General features: G+C 51.2%; 1 protein-coding gene across 1 annotated transcript in view; it reads right to left on the bottom strand.

The window, feature by feature from the left end:
• CAMTA1 (calmodulin binding transcription activator 1) overlaps positions 1 to 21,665 on the bottom strand; it is a 312,119-nt gene that overhangs the window by 221,171 nt on the left and 69,283 nt on the right. The window contains exon 3 of the mRNA XM_009884071.1: positions 15,814 to 15,881. Within this exon, the coding sequence (XP_009882373.1) occupies positions 15,814 to 15,881 (68 nt within the window). The remainder of the gene's footprint in view (positions 1 to 15,813; positions 15,882 to 21,665) is intronic.

Raw genomic sequence — 21,665 nt, 5'->3', positions numbered from 1 at the left:
AACAAAACAAAACAAAAAAAAAACAAGAAAGAAAAAGAGTCTTGAGAGCCTTGTATATGTTTAGATACACAAGATTTCCAGAAACAATTAAAAAAATTATCATTTCATTCTAGCTATGTACTTGGAAAAAAACCAAACCACAACACCCTCATGAATACTTTCTTAAACTGAATTGATAGAAACCTGAGTATTTTCACTTGAAAAGCACGCATTTCATCACTTGATTGGGGTCCTTCGCTGTCTTCGCAGCTGAGGTATTTTGCTATCGTTTTAGCTTAGCAGCAATGAGTCCATGTGCCCGTTATTTTCATAATCTACATAACCGCTTTCCAGAAGACAGAGATGGACACACCAAACACTCAGAAGTGTTCCCGGGACTGGTACTCATTCCCCCGTGGTTTATATAAAATCCTTCTATGGCATTTCCACCTGGTTAATTCCAGGGTTTATGACGATAACTCGATTTCTCTCCTGCATTCCAGGAACCCCTTTACAGCAGCTGTGCTTTAGGAGCGTAACACCTCCCTTCCTCAGCATGGGATGCTGGTGGAGAGGATGGGATGATGATCACCAGCTTCAGCCGTGCCGTTCCGCTGCTGGGACAGCAAGAAGGAGCCCGCGCTTGGAATCATGGAATGGTTTGGGTTGGAAGGGACCTTAAAGACCACCCAGTGCCACCCCCTGCCTTGGGCAGGGCCACCTCCCACCAGCCCAGGTTGCTCCAAGCCCCGTCCAACCTGGCCTTGAACACCTCCAGGGATGGGGCAGCCACATTTCTTCCCAACAGCTCATATCTATGTCCCCCAGTTCAGTGTCAAACCGTTCCCCCTCGTCCCATGGCTCCCCTCCCTGATCCAGAGTCCCTCCCCAGCTCTCCTGGAGCCTCTTTAGGCACTGGAAGGGGCTCTGAGGTCTCCCCTTTTTGGCCTTCTCTTCTCCAGGCTGAACCCCCCCAACTCTCCCAGCCTGTCCTCCCAGCAGAGGCCATGGCTTCACCCACCCGAGAGCAGCTCCCCGTCCCCAGGGACACGAATAGCGCCCTGGTTCGAGAGGCACACACTGCTGTTGGGCCATAAATGCTCTGAGTTTGCAGCTCTCAGAGGAAAAGACATGTTTATGGGGATCCGTCATCTTTACCACCTTAAAGAGCAACCCAGACGTTTCACATTTCTCTAACTTCACTTACAACCACCGGGCTCACAATGGAAACAAGATTTATTTCAGCGAATCGAAGGGCAATGTTCTTGTAATGAGAGTTCAGGTCCGCAATCAGAGGAGAAGCGTGAGAAGGGAATACCGTCTTGAAGCACGCCCGACACCCCGAAGCCCCTCTGCACCCGGCAGGACCCGGTGGGACGTGGAGCTTTGCCCGTGGGACTGCCCGGCACGGCACCCAACCCAACCAGGGGCACCACAGCTGCTTCTCCCATGAGTTGTCATCCAACGCCACCGTCAAATCTGGTGCGTGTTCAAAATCTGCTTTCTCAACACGCCAAGCTTGGAGACCCAATCTAATTATTGTAACTGAGTTACAGCCGTAATTGTGCTAGCGCTGTGCACGATTTTCACTTTCTAAACCTTGACCAAACTATGATTAATATCAGTGAGAAACCAAGATAAAACGTTAGCTTCTGTATAAACTATATAATCGGAAAGGAAAAAAAAAAACCCTACGTATTTTACCTTTTGTATATATTACTGAGAGTGCACTGAAGTCCTTTAAAAGGGCAGAAACCCCCTTTAGCAGATGCCCGCTTCCGCGCGTTAACATTACAGCCGTCAGACTGTGCCTGCTTATCTACTGCTTTGGTTTGTTAATTGCTAAGACGAGCAGTAATAAATCCTTGAAGAATCTCTGAGTTTCAGGACACAATTGTCACCGTGATGCCCCGTTGGCGCCCTCGGGATGCTGTCCCAGGCTGACCCACAGGGCAAAGCCTGTGGTTCACAGCCCAGTCCTGCACAGCCAATAAGCCAACACTTTTTTCCAGTCGGGACCACAGAAATCCTGGGTATAAATGCGAGAATCCCCATCCCGCATTACTGAACGCACCCCGGGCATTTGCCGTCTCTTCTGACAGCGGTTCCCTGTGCAGCACAGGAATTTCTCCCACGCCTTCATGAATATGAAGTATTGCCACTAAAGGTCCACGATTTTACATTCCAAATGCAGCAGAGACTGAAAAGTTCAGGACATTCCCTGAGCTCCCATCCCAACAGTGCCCTGAGAAGCCGCAGTGCCCAAACACTCCTGTGGTCACCCCACAGCGGTTCGGGTGCCCGCGACGTCACCAACCTTCGGCTTCTCCCAACTTCTGCCACCAATGCCATGTGTAATCTGCCACCATGCAGATTTGGCAAACGAGACGGGAGCCCGGCCACCCTGCCGACTGCCTGGGACCGAGCACTGGCCGTGCCCAGCCACAGGACCCCGTATCGTCAAGACCTCAGCATCTCTTTTCCCGCTGAGTTTCACCTCGAACACACGTGTAAACTTTTGGGAATGAGCAGAAAAGATATGAGGAAGCCCAAAGACAATAATCCTGCAGCTTACCCTGTTTAACGGGGGTTTAACGACACAGAGGAGATGAGAGGGGCTTCTCAGCACGGCCCTTGTTAAAATCCCACTGGAGCATCTCACGCTTCTACCTGAGACAGCAGAGGCAGGACAGGTTCCCCCATCCTTTTCCGCTTAGACAGACACGCACGCGCAGGGGCAGCCGCAGCAAAACCCTCATGGTTTCACCGTGGCACGGTGGTCACCGGCAGCCCGGGCACCCCACAGCTCACCGGGAGCGACGGCCAGATGCGGCACGGTACCCACAACGCCTCCAGCGCAGAGCAGCCTTTCCCCCGCCACCACCGTGGTCTCCCACCTGGCGCACCCTACCCCTAGTTCTGAGCTAATTACCCACTCTAATTTCCCCCCCTTCTGACGGAATGACAACGCTGCTAACATCTAATACATTTATTACCAGGACTCTCAGACAGAGAGGACTAAAACTTGTGAAAGTGACTCTGCGGGTTGCCAGCCAGTCACGGCGCTAACGACGCAGGGCTCGTCCAGGGGCTGAGAAACGATCCCGGTACTATCAGAGGGCAATCGGCTGCACCAGGAGATTTGGGATGGAGCAAAAAAGCTCCGCAGTGAGAGAAACGTTAATCCACGCAGAATCGGGCAACAGCGGTGTTTAACTCTGGTGAAGCAGATCTTAGGAAAGAACTAACATGATAGATAATAACAACGGTAATGAAAAAGTCATAATACTCTGTACGTCATAGTTTTACTTTCAACTGAGCAAGTGGAGAGACTGAACTGCTTCAAGTAAACTTGGTAATAGTTCAGAAAGTCCTGAGAGCAAACGTGGGGGCCTTTTTGGGTGGTTTTGGGGGTTTTTTTAATTGTTTTTTTTTTTTTTACTTCAGATGAGACTTCTTTTGAAGTTGTCAAAAGACTGCATTGCCATTAGTGGCTCCTAAACAGTAGGAAGCAGGATTAATCATTAAAAATAGATCAAAAAAACCTAAAATGCACCATTTGCTTGTTAGTTTGAATGTCACGAGGCCATTCGGCAGAAAGGTAACATGGAGGCAGCACCGAGAGCAGCACAACAAAAGCAACAACCGCTTCTGGAACCCGACGGAGCTCCCGCGGGAGCAACAACACAAACTCTAAAAGACAAGTGGTCAAGCCTTGATCTCTTCCAGAGTGCTTCTCTTCGCAAAAATCTTGTTACAAAGGGCAAATGTGAGGATTTAAGAAAAAATATTTAAAACCCCCCACCAAAGCAGCGAGGGGGAGGGCTCCGCGGAGCCGGGCACCCCGCAGAGCCAGCCGTGCCCACAGCTTGCCAGGACCCAGCCGGGCACTGTAAACCCCCGGAGGATCTCAGCCCCACAGCAAGAAAGCTAAAAAAGTAATTTAAAAAAAAATTCAGTGAGGGTGAGGGTAGGAAAGCCTGACCAACATCATCCTGCTCTGTGCCATGTACATCTCCTCGTCCATCGCCTGCATCTCCTGGGACAAGCGGTCAGCAACTCTCATACCTGATCCCCAAAGCACTGCCAGAGAAATTGGGCCCTCTGTGTTTTACGGGATACATAAAACACATTTTTCCTGTGTGCCTGATCACACCGAGAGCTCAAGCAAACCACGGGCAGGTCCGACAGCGACCCACCATAACTGTGGTGTTCCATCCCTCACTTCCAGAGGAGGCTTCCCCGAGCGGCAGGGTCAGGGCGGAAGGCAGAGGTCGCTGTTCTGAACACAGCTCTTCCGTGTTTCCAAACACAGAGCGGATTACAACGGGAACAGACGGATTCAGACGCCAGAGCAAAGGTCTTGGTGGGTACCTGGGAAGAAGCGACGTCATGGTGGCAGCTGCTGAGGAGCCATCACATCTGTCCCATGCTTGTTGGGCGTTCGATGACAGCTTTCTATCCCGCAGCACCAGCACAGCATAGAAACAAACGCGCCGTAAACCAGAGAGCGAGAAGGCAGCAGCTGGATGAATTATGACTAAGAAGCTGGCGGCTCACCGCCCAGCCAATTTCTCTCCTCCACAATGTCATCATCAACCCGACTCTGGGCCGTTTCACCGTGGCACTGGCGGCTGGGACAACACGTTACTCAGAGAACTGAACCCCCTCTTACACACCAAATATTTTCTTGGTAATTGGTCCAACTGTTTCAACCCTTCTTTGCTGATTGCAAATCCCGTTACACAGCAGACTTGCACCAGGGCTTTAATTCACTCTCTGTAAATAAAGCCGGCAGCGTGGTCGGGTCGTTCTGCGCGTTGCCAGCGCACCCGAGGGCCCGGAGAACCGTATCCCTCGTCCCGGCAGCACGTGGTGCAGCTCCATGCCACAGCCCCGGGTGAGGCACTGCTCATCGCGTCCGGCCCTTCCAAGAGATCCCGACAAACCCTTTAAAATGTATTCAGTGTTAATGCCCCATTGGAGTGATGCGGAGACGGCCATCCCCATCCCGGGAGCAGCCCGCTGTGACTGCCGACCCGCGGCCACTCGGTGCCGTGCCGGAGCATCGCCATCACTGCAGCAGCAAAGAGCAGGAGGAAATGTAGGAGCCTTTTAACCAGAGAGAGCAAAGTAAAATAGAGAGAACATTCCACAAACACCAAAGTCAATTAATTCACTTGTTACAGAGCAAGAGTCCTGCATAATTTGTCCTTTGAGTAGTTTATTTTAGCTAATTGCTTATCCAGCAAGAAGATCTCCCCTGCATGACCCATTTGCTGTGCAGGAGGCTCAACTGATGGGAAGCAAATGGTCACCTTCCAGAGGGCACCACAGGGACGGCGCAGGGATGCTCCGTACGCCATAGGGATGCTCCATATGCTGCTTTGGTCCTCAAACCCACAAAGAAACGGTGCAGAGCGGAAAGGGCCAAGAACCTGCTGGAGCCGTGCGGGCAGGGTGAGCACTGGCTCCCTGTTTCTCCAGGGGAACCACGGGAGACCACGGCTGCCCTTGCCAGGACAAGCGCGCCGCAAAGATGGAGAAGAGAAGGCTGCAGATAAGATGCCACACATACGGCTTTACTCCCACCTCTGCCCGTCTCCATCACTGCAGTTCAGAGCGACGCAAGCGCCCACCGCTTGTATTTCACAATAGTGCTTAAAACAATACAATTTCACTTGTAAATGGGGTGTTCTTCCGTCACCTGCATCACTCCGTCAACTCCTCCATCGGTGCAAGATGAAGCACAGACAAAACCAAATGGTTTCATACCACACTTGTAAAATCCTCCCTTTTTAAACGTTACCGGATGACAAGCTGAGCAGAGAGCTGTCAGCCCCACTAAGCATCTTCCAGCCAGCCGAAAGATGGAACAAGTACAGATGTTATTAGTCTCATTAAAATTTTGTAAATTAAACAGCGAGAGGGAGCAGCCTTATTTATCTTAATTTAGTTTATCATTGACATTTGTAAAATAAATACAGAAATAATACTAGGGGCACCATCCAGTTTCTCTGGCAGCAGCAGAGTCCCCGGTGCTCGGATGAAGTACGGGGAGGGATGCTGCTGCTGCTGCTGCTGCTGCTGCCTGCCGGGATGGTGCCAGCTGGTCCCGGCGGGATCCACGGGTACCTCTCCACTAAACATTCCCAGCTTCTGACATCCTGTGCCTAAAACCCCATCCACGCATCGGGGCCAGCAGGACGGTCATAGCAGCACCAGGCGCAGTGTCGCCAGACTGAGCGAGGCAATGCTGAAGAGGAGGATGAGGAGCACGAGGTGATGTTCGCTTTGAGACCGGCTGGACCGGCGGTTCAAGAGTCACCACCAAGGAGACAACAGGATTTCTGGCAGGAAAGCTTCCAGTTCTCACGTTCCACCGGGAGACTCGCAATGGGCTTTTACTGCTGCTTTATTTCCCTCAGAATCAATAGAAAACAATAATCCTACGGCCAAACATCAATCACGCTGCGAAACTTGGCGAATCACCACGTAGGATGCCTCAGGACCAGACCTTTTATTTAATTCCAGAAACGGCACCGTTAACGATTTAGCAGACTCCTATTTCACGGCGCTGGAGGTCTCCATCCCACGCCAAGCACGGCCGCCGTTGGCCGAGCAGTTACGGTTTATTGGCGGAGCAAACGCACCCGAAGGTTATTCCAGCCTGGTGGGTGCCAGGCGGGCGCGAGCAGCCGGGAGCAGCTCCCCGCACCGCACGGCTGGCAAAGCCGTGGGGGCTGCGCCCGTCCCGAGGCGGGTCCCGACGCGCGCCCAGCCTGCCCACGGGATGCAGAGCTGCTCCTGAAGCCCCTTTTACTACTTATTGTACTGGAAATACCCCTGGGGGCTGCACTACCCCCAGAGCAAGAGCGCTTCACAAGGTTGCGCTGTTAATGTGGAAGAATAACAGTGGGTAAAGCAGCTGCGCCACGAGCGGGAAAGTAAACGCTCCCGCGCCCAGCAAAGAGCAGCGGCAGCTCCGGCGAACTCCGGCGGGACCTTCTGGAGGCAGCACCGCCCGGGAAGGGGCTGTTTCTCCTGTGCGCACACCGGCAGCCCCGGGCATCGGCACGGGAGCTGCACGCTCAGGCCAGCCCCGCCAGCACCGGCGCTGCCGCTCACACGGCCGGACAGACGGACATCCCGCACTGGGTCAGCTAAGGGAAGAAGGAAAGGGATTATCTGAATTAGCAAACTCCACCCCCGCCCCGTAAACTGTATCAAAAACTGCCAGAAGAATCATGTTGTTTTTCATTCTGTCAGTAAATTACAGGAAACAAAAAGGCATGGTGGAAATTATCTGAGGGTGTGAGATTTAAGGTACATTTTTAATTAAAACAAAAAGACCAAAGCAGCGATGCAGCGTCATAAAGCAGATAATTTTACGGCTGGATGGTCTCCCTCTGATGTACTTGAAAACCATTTTTAAGTGACATAAAGTTTAACATACCGGTACATCTGCCTACCCACCAGATTCTACACAGAATTTAAAATTTAATTATATTAAAGTATTGTTACAGCACACATAGCAAGAATGCCACCCAAGTGTAACGCGAGGAGAATTTTTGTAGATCTGTGCTTCTCAGGACTGAAAAAAAAAAGAAAATAAACCGTCTTAGCCCCTGTACCTACGCTCTCAGCCGCTGTACTGATGCTCACCCACCAACTCCTCCACACGCGGACCGAGCGGGTCCGTGCGGTTCTCCAGCATTTCTCGCCGCCGCCTGCAGCGCGGTGGGCGGCCGCAAGAGCAGCGTGTACTGGCGGGAGCCCCCCAACAAACCACCCGGCGCGAGCCACGCTCCCTGTTGCCACATTACGCACAAGGAGTCTGCCACAAGATTGTCCTCTAAACGCAAGCACGGGACGTACAGACCCCGTGGAACCAACCACACACCTACGGGAAAATGCGTAAAGCCATGCGGGAACGGAATGCCGCAGGTGCAGCAGTCCGTGGGTGAAGCCCAGAAAAGCAGCAGCGAAATGGAAAAATAACGTCGCTCCATAGCTGAGGGTGACGGTACGAGATGGTACAGTCATAATTAGCTTTGTTATCATGTTGATGTTGCAGAACCCCAGCAAGGACTGGGGGGCTTCGAACTGATGCCTTAGGAAAGGGGAGGGCGAACTGTGGGGAACCAAATGTGAATTATCAGCCTCAGGAACTGGTATCAGCTGGCGGAGCAGCGAGCAAGGGGTCAGGAAGACACACCGGGGAAAGAGCCGCAAGGTCTGAGCTGGAGGGAGAGCAGCGCCCACGCACGAGCATCCTCCCACAGCCGAGGGACGGCGGCGCCCGGGCATCCCCCGGTGGTCCAATAATTACACCCCACAGCACCACTTGCACCAGCGGTGATAAACTGCCCTCAGCAGCACCAGTTCACATCAACCGCCAAAGGATGTGGTTGAAAAAGCTCAGGGAGAAGGGGAGGAAACAGAAAAGCACAATGGGAGGCTGAAGTTAGCACCTGGCAGCGGGAGAAATGAAGCCTTTTGCTGTTTAGGTACACTAGAAACCAAAGTAGAAACTCCTAGAGCAAGGGACAGAACGTTTTGGAAGGGGGAAAAAGGGAGTAATTTCACATTTCTGTAAACATCCAGGAAGACCACAACACCTTCGGAGAAACCAGAGGGCACCACAAGTGCAGCAGCGTGCACACAGACAGCATGTGCGCCTGCGCGGCACGCCAGCTAGCAGGGTAGCAACTTATTCCTCGTGCTGCACGATAAAAGCCTGCTCGTTACCTACAGACATGGCTATTCAGCACCAAAAAAAAAAAAAAAAAAAAATCAGCCTCTGTAGTCAGCTGCTCACGTTCTGACAAATTTGTTATACAAATCGATCGGTATTGTTCCGATGGGAGTGGGCCCTCCGCGATGCACGGCTCCCGGCTGCCCCGCACACACGCGGGGCACAACAATCCCCCCAATTCCAGACTTCTAGCACTCGCTTGCTATTGCACTGATGTGCACTTTAAACCGTGCAATATTTGCCATAATTATCACAGTGTCCCTGTCTGCAGGTGACGCGTCCACCCTCCGGACACAACGCAGCCCTTGCGCCGGCGCGGGGTGTCCTGGTCTCTGCTGGGCAGGGAGAGCTCCAGCCCAGCGCTGCGACTGCAGGGACGGATTTCCTGGAGGGAGAGAACTTTGCCAATAAATAATCCCGATAAATAGTTTATTTTTAATCAGCCGGTATTTGCAGGCCATTAAGATGCAACAAGCAGTCTCAGGCACTCTTTCTGTACGTTGTTTTTGATGCAGAGAATGTATTGGAAAAAATGAGAGAATATCATTAAAGGTTAATTATGAGCAACTTAAAGGTTATTTTTGCATATCTCACCTCCTGGACAAAAGATGCCTCTTCATTACCATACCAGAATATAAATTAAGTCGCAAAGCCTTTAAAATGCAACAAAGACTTTAATTTTGTTGCTGTTTAGAACAGTATGAACAAATACCAGTTTTCCTGGCCCTTCTGCAGCCTCTGTGCATGACGTGGGAATGGGCATCTCCAAAGTGGTCCCACAACGGCACTAAAACCCTCCGTCCTTCTCGGTACCCTTTGGCTGGAAGCATAAAACACTGGATGGTCTGACGGGTCCAGCTCCGGCCATCAGGAGCCGCAACCCAAAATCTCTCCTTACACGTTTTTACCTTCCATCTGCCCTAACCAGGACAAAGGTGGCTTCTCTCGGTTTTGGCTCGCAGCCCACCAAACCCAGATCACACAGTCGACATGGGGGGACTCGCTCGTTCTGAGCAGCCTCTGAAACGCTGAGTGTCCTCCACCCCCATAACGTTTCATCTAGAAACAACAGAGCCTGCCCAAATTCTGAATGTCAGTTTTGTCCAAAACCAAACGCCACGTATTTTCCTGGGCCATATCTATCAAGGGGAAAAGCTTACCAAGCCTCGCTGAAGGCAGACAGTAGTTTGCTGAATAATTTAATCACTTTATTATCAGATAATTGCTTTTTCTGATGGTTCCATGTTTTCTAGGGTTCTCTGCCTCTCCAAGGGGCGACGCTGCAGGACTCTCCCGACTCCATGTGAAGAGGAGCAGGAGCCTTCACACCCCAGCACTGCCATCCCCCACAAAGCTGGGCAGAGGGGACAGGAAACGTCCGTTGCACGGACCTGCTATGGAGCCATCATCTTTGAAACCATACCCAGCTGATGTGTGGCAAAGTTGGAGCACAGGTGGTGGCTGCAGAGATGAGCAGGCTGTAGGAGCCAACCTTCAGCATCCGTGCCAGGTGAACACATCCATAACAGACATCTCGCCTCAGTTGTCCAAGGTGGCCAGTACTGTCTTCCACCATGACACAGCTCTCCTGAGCCTCCAGTCAAACCCGAAGGGAAACCAGCTCTGCAGGAGCACCAGCTTCCACCAGCTGCCCAGGCCAGATCAGTCACGGGGAGGGTTTGCATGAAGTATTTGAAGACCATCAACTGATCTGGGCCAGGGTGTCCCGATTGCTCTCAGCAATTCTGCTGTTAGGTCACGTTAAAACAAACAGGGTGAGCTGTTAAAGGAATTAATTATTGGCATCGCAACAGCCCTGGACCACAGCAGCTAAAAATCTATATGAATCAATGCCTCTTAAAACCACCTCTGTACTGTTTATCCTCTTCAGGGGAACAAAAAAAAAAAAAAAAAAGAGTAGGAAATACTGAGAGCAGCGAGAAGAAAGCGTTGGGAGTCATGAAATCTTTAAAGTGTAAAGAGAGATGTGCCACATTTAGCAGGGATTATGTCAAGCAGCATCCCAAGCCAGAAAGAGCTGACAGCACACACATTGCCTTTGATGAAGGAAAAATAGGTCATACGCGACCCCAAACATGTAAACAGAGTCTCCAGCAACACAACCAGAAAACCCAAAATTTCGGCACCACGCAGGGGTGAGCGTGATGGTCCTGGATCCGTGGAGAGCATGAGCTACATGAGGAAGCAAGAACCTCTAAAGCGTGCCTTGAAAGTCTAAACATGGTTTCAAGAGTATTTTTATTTGCGACAGGCAGAAGAGAGACGGACAGAACTTCTGCCATCGATGACAAGCTCGGGGCAGTCGCCTTTTCACAACCTCCAGCTCACAGGAGCTTCTCCTCAACACGGAGCCTCCCGCTCGTTCCACAAGTGCCGTGACATCCCGGCAGCAGCATCCACCCAGCAGAGCTGGACGGCCCCCGCACAGCGCACGCCGGAGCGCCGCCTCCCAAGGCAACAACCTAACGCAGTAAATTAATTCCAAAGCACAATTGTTTTCAATCTTCATTTAAGCCCAACCTTAGTTAATCTCACTTTAATGACATAGGAAATGGAAATTCCCTTAATGAAACAAGTTATGAATATTTATTACCCTATTTTTTACCTGAAAATTGAATAATTCAATTAATTTTACTATTAATTATTTAATACAAAATTAATATACTGCAAGATCCTAACTTATATTTAAGAAGCCCCTGATAAAGGTATCCAAGAAGTGTTCCTTGAGCTGGACCGCCGGACAGGGAGGGCACGGGGCACGCTCCGCGGGCGATGGGCAGCGGGACGGGGAGGAGGCGACCTGCAGGGACGGCGCTCGTCCTGCCCCGCGCCGCGGAGCAGGGCCGGTCCCTGCGGTGGAGGGATGGGAGGATGCTGTCCCCACGCCTGCCCCACGGCGCGCAGCAGGGCGCACCACGCACGGCCGTGCTCTCCGGGGAGACGGGCGCGTTTCTTCTCGCTCCGACGTCCCCCCGGCAGTTCTGCTGAAACTATAACCGTACGAGGTTTCTCTGCCGCGCTCCCGCTCAGTCTCCCTGCGGGCTGGCACCCCCGCCCCAGCCCAGGCACGAGCCCACATTTCACACAACAAATTGAATCTTCTCAGGAAATTTCAAAACTCTGGAGCCAGCAAAAATTGCTAAAAAAGCAACAGAGGAAAATAATGATTGTTGCGAGCGCATTTGCAATCGGGAAAAGTGATTTCTAACCAGTCGAATGCAATCTGCACCCCCTGTTTTAGCAACCAGCATCAGTGAAAGTTGAGGTGCGCAGAGGGTAGAATAGTCCTCTCCAAGACACAACATCTATGATGAAAGAAAGACAGGTTACTTATTTTTTTTTCTGCTTTTTGCTACCTTGGCACTTCCCTAGGGCTTGAGCTGGGTCCAGCTTCCCCGAGGTCCGGGCTCGCCGTGGGTCAGCGAAGCATCGCCCCTCCGTGCCCCGACGGGGATGAGCCCGTCCCACTCCACCCCGACGGGCACACGGGGCTCAGCGGGTTTTGCTGTCGCTGCCGCTGTCAGGAACTGGGTCCCGACACCTCTGTGATTTATTAGGTTGGGATTTGTCCGTGGGAGACGCCGCGCAGCCGACTGTCCCTGCCTATTACACCAACAGCGATGCTCATTTTCCCGAAGCCAGGAGAGGGGAATTAAAATGCTAAAAGTAACTCAGTAGGTAGCAGAAGTAAAACTGAATTACCCCAAATGGATACTGACGGCGTATGTAAATCGCTATTGATTTGCAGAAGCAGGCTGCCACCCAACTTTTTTTAGTTTCAGAAATATTAATCACTGCCAAGTCTCACTGCCTAAAAACGGCATTTCGGCTCTTTCCGGGCTGAAAAACCCGCATCTGGGAATTTCCCCAGCCGCTTCGCGTATTAGTACGAGTGACAGCGTATCACGGCATCAGCTTCCTGAAACATTCCCCGAGAAACATCTATCTTTTGGGCTTTGCGGGGACGAAAGAAGAGCTTGGTACCTGCTGCACGCGCACCCAAAACCCCCGGTTTTGCTGTACGTGCAGCAGAAATGTAAATGCAATGCAGTACGGGGCATAAACACCTCCGAATTGCATTCCCAGCTGGGAGACTAACCTTGCAGCTTCTGGGCACGGCCAAGGCTTTTCGGCTGCCTGAGCCTCACTTGTGAAACACAGGTGAAGCTACATCAGATCGCTCAAGCGTATTTTTAAAATACTCTAAAAATGATAATTACAGAAGGCACTTGGAAACAGATAAGCAAAGTATCTTCATCTCGCAGAACGTTTCTGGACTAAGAAAGTCGGCTTTGTCATTGAAATTGCAATGTAAATAACAATTAAGTTCTACTTGATATACAAATGTCAAGTCTTTTTTTTTTGTCGTCATGATTTGCATTTAAACTTGGAAATGTCAGAGACTTCAGCCTTGCTGCATTAGCAGAAAGCTTCCCCAGTTCACCCTGCTGACTGGAATACCCGCTGTGGATTATCTGGCACATTATCAAGTAACCAAACACCATTTCAAGGAAACATCAAGGTCAATGCCTTGCGAGGTGTACTTGTTAATTTATGTTGATAAACTGGAGCCCTCAAAAGACTGCTGTAATAATTTTTCGGTATATTTATATCAGCATATTCTATCAACTAGAGTCATTTGACAAGAAGTTTTATTAAAAAACAAAGCAATTTTAGAGACCTTTAAAAGCTTTCTCATAGCTCCTCTAATGCCACCACAGCAGTATCATAAGAGGTTTCCTCCTCTTTCCACCACCAAAGCAGCGTCTGACCAGTACCGCACCGTGAAGATGGAAAACCTTCGTCATGAGGAAGAGATGAAGACGTTCAGGAATGGCAGGCACGGCTCAAAACGAACTCTTCCTCTTTTGCCCTCTCTGCATCAGCTCAGCAACCCGAGGAGTTCACAGCCGGCTGCCTGGCGGGTCGCACCGCGCTGGGCCAGCTCCTTCGCGGGGAGCTGAACTGGGCGGCAGCAAAACCCCATCGCCCACATCCACCATCAGCCCACAGCTCCCGTGACCGCCCGCTGCCGAAGCGCATCGTCCGACCGCTCTCCGCGTCCACCGCAGCGATCCACCCCGCAGCCATTGCTCAAATCACACCATACATCACCTTATTAAGAAACTCCGTAAGTGTCAGTGGTGCAATTCATTTTTATTAATTTCCTGAGATGAAATTAGCGGCACCCACAGCAGCAAACAAAGAATGGGGAGTGTTCCAGTTCAGCAACGGATCAATGTCATTAATTCTGTAATACTGAGAGCCCTGATTGTATGAACTCAGCATTTAACTCTTCCCATTAATTTTTGTATTAAAAAAAAAGACAGAAAACTAACTCAACAATTTAAGAAGGTCCTTGAACAGCCATCGCAACTTTCCTTCTCCTGGGACATTATTTCTTTCAAGCGTAAGCACACAGGAGGACGGTATTGTAATATTAATTAGAAAATTATTTTTCATGCATTGCCTTTAGCAAACCAAACTCTTAAAATCATAAAGACACCGCTACAAAAACATTTATAATCTCATCTCTTTAATGTCGCCATGTATACCCAGGCTGGTTAATAAGTTTTCTGACCACTTAATAGGCTTATCGGGCAAAGGTTCAGCAAGAAATTATTTTGCATTAATTCTGGAACTTGCATTACCAGGTCAGAAAAAAGCCTTCTCTAATATTATCGTATTACCTGCTGTCCTGCAGCCAAGAAGGGGGGTGAAACAAAGCATTTACGCACTCGCCAAGGTGAGCCCCTCCGCTGCCATCAGCGGGAAAGGTCCATCTAAGGCCCTTCAGCCACCACAGCACTTTGGGCTCTCAGGGAGCCGCCCCAGAGAGCAAGCGGGTTTCAAATGTCTCCCCGTCCAGGTATTACAGTCACCTTTAATATGACAAGGAAATGCCTTACTTAAAGATGCCACAAAAACTACAGAAGCAGCTGGGGCAAAACAAAAAAAACCTCCTAAAATTACATAGCTCTTGTTTCCCTGTATTTATGGAGAGCAGGTCCTGCCGCACCGCACTCCTCCACCTCCCTCCCCTCCTCGGCTGGAGCTCCGAAACACCCCGGGAATTAATCTGCACTATTCGTTAGGGTTAATACTGGTCCTTGCACCCCACCATAATTTCTGCCCCTGCTAATCACAGCGGGGGGCGATGCCAAACCCAGCGACACCTCTGGCCCTGAGCCGCCAGCGCGTCTCTGCACGCGGATGGCGAAGGGATGCGGGATGCTGAGAAAGGGCTTTTCCCCCGCCTCGGTGCAGCCCCCCTGGTCCTCGCAGGCTCTCTCCCATAAACCTGCGCTTTTCAACAGGCAAGAGGTGCATTGGGGAAAAAAAAAGGGAGGAAAAATCCCAACAACATTAGAAAACAGGAGTCCTTTAAAAGAAACCAACATTATTAGAAAATAGAAGTCCTTTTTTGTGTTAGTGAGATGCACAGAAACTTTGCGAGCCCGAACACAGCCCAACCAGCAGGAAAACGTCCGCAGCCGAAACTTCACGTATGGGTTCCCAGGGGAGCAGGAGTTAAACATTTATGGCAGCGTGAAGAAGACATGACATTTACTGAATAATAAACTGCAAACGTGTCTGTTAATGCGGCTTTTTGGGATCCCCTCGCCGTCAAACACTTAACCCCAGCAAGAAAAACACCGAAACGCAAACAATCCCTGCGCCTGCATGTTAAACGGGCAGAGCACAGGGGAGGGCTCTGTGCTTTTTTATTTATTTAAAGTTGGAGCTGTAGGGAGCACTGTCACGACAACCAGCCCGCAACATCGCCCAGAGGCTTTCAAACCCGTTCATCTGAAGGGATACAATTAAATCCTGAACAATCGGGTTAAAACTTTAACCTGTCAAGACTGCAGCTGTTCCATTTTTAATCAATCTGATTTCATTCAATAAAATGCTCATTAAGTCAATTAATGAGAGTTTGGTGTCACAGGCCATCAAGCACGACTGGGAGTTTTCACTCGGTGGCCAGTGCATTGATTAGCGAGTCAAGTCATCAGCGAGAATGAGTCGATGTGCTGAAGCACGAGAAACGTTACCTTGTTTTAGGGGAAGTTGTTAGCCATTCTTCATGCTTTTCGAATGTTATTAAATAAGCTGCAATTTCCTGAAAGAGAAATGCAGAAAGAGAAAAGAGTTATTTGCATGGCTGTGTTGGAAACGGGAAAGTTTTATATCAGAGAAGTTTTATAACAGAGACGAGGAGCCGCCAGCCCCGGGTTGGGTCTGCGGCTTAAATCAGGTTTTGACTGAAATAGTGCGCTCGGTCAACATTTGTATTCACACCACCAGAGCCAGACTTAAATAACCTAACGAAGAGATGCAAATGAGGAAAGGCATTAACATTTTCCAGCACAGACAATTTGCTGGTAACTTTGGTGACCGCAGCGTCGCCGAGAGCCTGGCGTTACGTCAGGAGGCAAAGGGGAGGGCAGCGACAACCCGGACACGGGAAGCTAAATTAAATATTTATAAATAGAACAGCATCACTGCAGAGAGAATTACTGAATTATTAATCGTTGCCATAAAAAGCCAGCGGGTGACATCAACATAAGTCATCGCTCCCACTTGCAGGAATGATACGGGCGATTACTTCCAGATCAGAACCGATTTGTTTGCAGGAAATTATCGGCGCCGGCGAGATAATTCACACCGGTGCTTGTACATACGCCTGATGAACGTGGGATGGCCGCCCACCAACTCCCGTGGTAGACACCTGGACCAGCCAGAGCGCGGACAGGTAGAGCATCCTCGGCAGCCCCGGAGAGGCCGAGGCGATCTGCGCCGGAGGAGACGCAGGACCAGTGGCCGTCCCTAACCGCGACGGCGGCTGTCACTGCACCAGCAACGTCCCGGTACCTCGAGATGGCCAGGGACCATGGGGCTGCAGTCCACAGGCTGCTGGGACAAGATTTTTTTCCCCCCACCCATGAAGATCTACTCAGAAATACGCAGTTTTTTGATGGTTCTCTTCCAAAAATTGCCTCCCAGCCAGGCCCAGAGTCTCCCTTCTCACAGAGATCCGCCATAGCACAAACTAAGCAGAAAGGTCAGTGAACATCCAACTGCCTCAAAGCAGACCCAAAACCCACGTCCAGTTTAATCTCTGGAGTGTCTGCAGGCTGCGCCATCGCGAAGGTACCGCACACACAAGAAATGAGTCTTTTGGCCAGGAGATTATTTTTTTCTCTTTTTTTCTGTTGGTTTTTTTTTTTTTTTTTTTTTTAAAGATAGTTCTATATAAGGGTTGTAGCTGTATAGTACCAAAGCTAAAAAAAATCCACAATGCTCTCCAACCAGCTGGCCCAAGCATCTGCTAGAGCCACAAAATGCAATTATATTACTCCCAAACGAGACGTAAAAATATCTTGTTTCCAATACTCTTGGTTTTAAGACTCATAGTTAATGTCCTCCGGGTATTGCAGCGGTGCCAGATCTCCGTGTTATGTACTTTATTAGAGTTGTGTGAATGTCATATTAATGACTCCTAACCAACATGTTTACACTGCAAATAAATTCTCCCAGAATCCACCACCGCACCCCTTGTTTCCCGAGCCCCACTCTGCATTTTTAAACCATTACGGCAGCAGCAGACGAAGGGGCACTTCTGCTGCTACGTGAGCCAGGAGGAGGGGCAGTGACACGAACCTCCGAAAACAGCTCTTCTTAATTTCTGGCTAATTGCTGCGCAAAATTCAGTATCAAAATAACCCGCTGCAGCCCTCCACTGAGACGCCGGTCACTGGCGCAGCATCCACACGCGCGACCTTCCCAGAGAACACGCCGAACCTCGCACTTCTACAGCAGCCGCAGTTGAATCTGATGCAAGTGCTAAAATTCAGATGGAATTCTGAAAATTCGGACAGAGAGGTCTGGTGCCAGGGGTCCGTCGGGCTCCGAAGAGGCATCGCCCATCGCTCCCCACAAGAGCCACCGACGCAGCATTAATTCACGGCTTTGACACAGGGTGCGAGTTGTAGGAGCCAAGTGCTGATTTTATGCATATATATATATGAAATAAAATACTCTGCAACTACAATTCCTCAGAAAATATGAAACGAGATCTCTGCCTTCTTTTTTTTTTAAAGCCACTACAGTCTTTCCACCAAATGTGCTGCCGTCTGCAGAATTTTATTCCCAGCCCATCCCGCGTTACGTCCTGGACTCGCTACATCACAAATCCGCGTCACCTCGCGCCGCACAGCCGGAGGAGCTCTGGAGGTACCAAGCTCCAGCAGATGCCGACGAGGGATCTCCCTATCCATCCTCCCCAACACCCCGGTCCCCCAGACACTCATGGTGGACGGTCTGTGTGTGTTTACAGACACAAATCCCTGCGATGCAGAGGTGGATCTGGCAGATTCACCCTTAAAATCCTGCAAAAATAGGCAGGTTTTGGAGGGTTCCAAATTAGCATGGGATATTCGCTACTCCTACTAAAAATCAGTTAGCTGTAAGGAGAATAAAGCAATTGCTAGCTTTCCTAGCTGAATAAACATATTGCTATAGCACAGAAAACCAAAGTATTTCAGGTAAACGAACGTCAGTCTTACCCAAGGCTTGCTCACTTTATTCCTTCCCGCCAACCTGTACCCTGCACGCTCCGAACCTTCATCCCAAACCATCACTGACCGGAGGAGTGGTGGCAATGAGATGCTCCCGTTCGGAGGCAGAACATTTCCTTCCACGCTGCCGGTCCAGGCCTGCTCAGCAAATTTGGGGAGCCCAGAGAATAATCTGCCGATCGACGCCGCAGGCACGCGGGCGACGCACCGCAGGACGCGCACGTCTTACCACGATGGCCGGGCAGCTCCTGCCCCTGCGCAGCGGGAGGGAACGCCAGCGCTCCAACCAGACTCCGAGCTGGATCTTCACATAACTCAAAATGTCTAATTCAATTCTTCTAACAGGATAAAAGAAGGACCCGCATCAACTAGGATAGGAGCTCCCCCAGGCTTTCTGCTTAACGATATATTACAGCCTGATTTCCCTCCTCCAGAGGAAATACCTTGGATAACAAGGAAAATCTAGCTCACGGCAGTGCTATAAATTAACATGTACAGCAGAAGAGACAGCGAATGCTCCACGCCGCCTTCTGCGCCCCGAGTACTCCGAATTACCAGGACTGGCATGTAAATGGGACAAAAAAAACCCCAAACGCCAAAACCCCACTCCACCCCAAAAAATACAAACCGAAGAACTCCTGCGTCATCTGCTCGCCCTGCCCGCGCCTGCCTGCAGCCCCATCGCCCCGAGCACCACTTCCTTCACCGGGACGTCCCGGCATCACCAGCGAGGAGGGGCCGGTGCGCTCAGCGCCGCGAGCTACCGCGCTATCGGCTCCCACCCCACAGCCCCGCACCGTGCTGGGCAGAAGCGAGCAGAAATCCCTATTTACGGTTTGACACCTCTGTGCCAACTTCTGTCGCTACATAAGCCCCGGCTCTGGGAGAATAATCTCCCGTCTGCCACCTCGAACGGGAGCAGAACTGCGAGAAACAGATGACTCAGTGATGCTCAGTGATGCTCGCGGCGAACTCGCACACACACACACACACACACACACACAGGGCCAGGCAAAAAGGCGCGTTTCCAGTGAAAGGCACCAGGGTGAACCCTAAACTGGCGCTGCGCAGCACAAACGCTCGTTTTGCAAAGGAAAGAGGGAGCAGAGCTGTGTGCCCCGGGCACCGGCCACGGAGGGGCTCAGCAGCGAGATGCCGCGTGCGGGCGCCCACAGCCCGGGCGGAGAAGGGCTGTCCTGTGGAGGGGACACACCGGACCGGGGGGACGCACCGGGGAAGGCTTCTTCCCATCAGTAGCAAACCCCCCTTATAAACGCTCTGCTTTCTGTAACTATACGACTTTGTGTCCATTGCCCAGGAAAGTCCCAGCGAACGGCAGAGCCCAGGGCGGGCGGCAAACAGACGGGTACCGCACGTGCGGCAGCGTCTGCTCTGAGCTCGGAGGCAGGAGCGAAAGGAGATGCGCTTCATGGAAGAGAGGAGGCAGGCGGCACACACACACAAAGCCGCAGCTCCTCCGAGCAAAGCCCAAACCAAGCTAAGGGTGAACCCAAAGAGCTCAAGTCATTAAAAAAGCTATTTTTTTCAAATCGGTCAGTGTGGTGAGGAAAGCACCACCTGTGAGACGCAAAATACAAGGATGAGGTTTGTGAGAAGTCTTGAAGCCGCTGGTGGCACAGAAGGAGCTGCAGCTGGGAGCGGTGGGCACTCCGAAAACCCACTGTCCAAACCCACCCGAGCAGCCCAAGTTTGGAAATTTTCCTCCCAAACAGCATGAATTCCTACAGGGTTTTTGCTCTAAAAGGCCCAAAAGAAAGTAGTCAGGCTAAGGCCGGTGATTTATCAGCAGTTTGCAAGAGACGCTTTTTGAAAGCGTGCGCCCGTCTGCGCTGCGGGGCACAAGCACGGCCGCTAACGAAGAGCCGGTCGGTACTCATCAGCTGCTCGGGGCATGTACCCCTGCATCACACCAACAGCGGTCTTCCTTTAAAACAGGGGGGAAGAAATAGATTTATCACCAGAAGACACAAAGTCATTACATAATTAAAAACAAAACTACAGGCACAATAAAAGCCCTCTGATAAAAAAAAAACCCTGCATTTTAATGTGCGTTAATTCCCCTAATGATTCGCTCTGTGTGTCCTCCAGGGTCAAATCAATGTCTTCACCAAAAAATTCAATTATGTCCCATTCATCCTATCTTTGGAGCGAGGCTATTGTTTGCTTTTGTCTCCTATCAAACCCTTTCTGGGCTGCTTCTTGCCCGAGATTACAAACAAAAGGCAGCGTGGCACCAGCAAGGTCAGACGAGACAAAGCCCGGCTCTGAAACCCCGGCTCCCTGTCCTCCGCGCCGCTGCTTAATTATAAAGCCAGCAAAGGAAATAAAAGGGCGCGTGCCATGAACGCCCAACTCATCGCCGCTGGCGAGTCCCCCCGCGGCACCGGGAGGAGCAGCAGCACGGGGAGGACCGCAGGGCCACCCAAGCGCATCTCTGTGGGCGACGGCACCGCGCCCCACGGCCGGCAGCCCCTCGGCCGGGATGTCTCGCATCCCTCCTGAGCCCGGCTTCGGGAACAACGGCAGCAAGCAAACGGAGCGAGCTCTGCTGAGAAAGGTCGAAGCGCCAAAAGTTGGGCAGACCCAGATCCGTCCCTGATGCTGCCCGCCGATTTCACGGCACCACTCGGCGCCTGGTGTTCCCACCCGAGCGAGAGCCTGCGGCACCGTGCCCTGCCTTCACAGCTTGTGAGACACCGCTGAGGAAAAACGGCTTAATTTGATCAGCTAATGGCAGCGTCTTGTAAAGCAATTAGATAATTTAACATTAAAATCACATGAGTTATGTTTTGTCCTAAACATGGTCACATAATTCAGTGGTTTAATTCATACCTTGTTGCTCAGGCTGAACGCATTTTATATAAATGAACACATATTTTTATTTCGCCCTCCCTCATTTGTTAAGATTATGAGTTCGAACGCACCAAAGAGCCATCAGCTGTGACGCCGAGTTCACTGCGCTCGTCAGGACGCGCGTGGGCCATCGCATCCCCAGACGACGGCCACCAAAGCCCTTCCTCCACCTTCGCCCCAACAGCCCTGTGATGGGGCGGCACCGTTGAGCCTCGCGTGAGCCCAGCAGAGGAATGAACTGCTGACGTAATCAGCTAACGAACCGCAGCCGCGACCAGCGCAGGGTGCCGCGCCGGCGGCCCCGACCCAGGGCTGCGGTGGCAGGAGAGCCACCACCGGCTTCCCACCCACCCCTACGGCACTGCAGCTCCTCCGACGCTTCAATATTTAACGATGGAGCTGCAGCGGCGCGGGCAGCCTGATCTCACCTCCCGTGTCCCCATGGCCAGATA

Source organism: Charadrius vociferus, unplaced genomic scaffold, assembly GCF_000708025.1.
Source record: "Charadrius vociferus isolate BGI_N301 unplaced genomic scaffold, ASM70802v2 scaffold784, whole genome shotgun sequence".
Lineage (NCBI taxonomy): Eukaryota > Metazoa > Chordata > Aves > Charadriiformes > Charadriidae > Charadrius > Charadrius vociferus.
The sequence above is the reverse complement of the archived record's forward strand: the minus strand, read 5'-3'. Positions and strand labels throughout refer to the sequence as shown.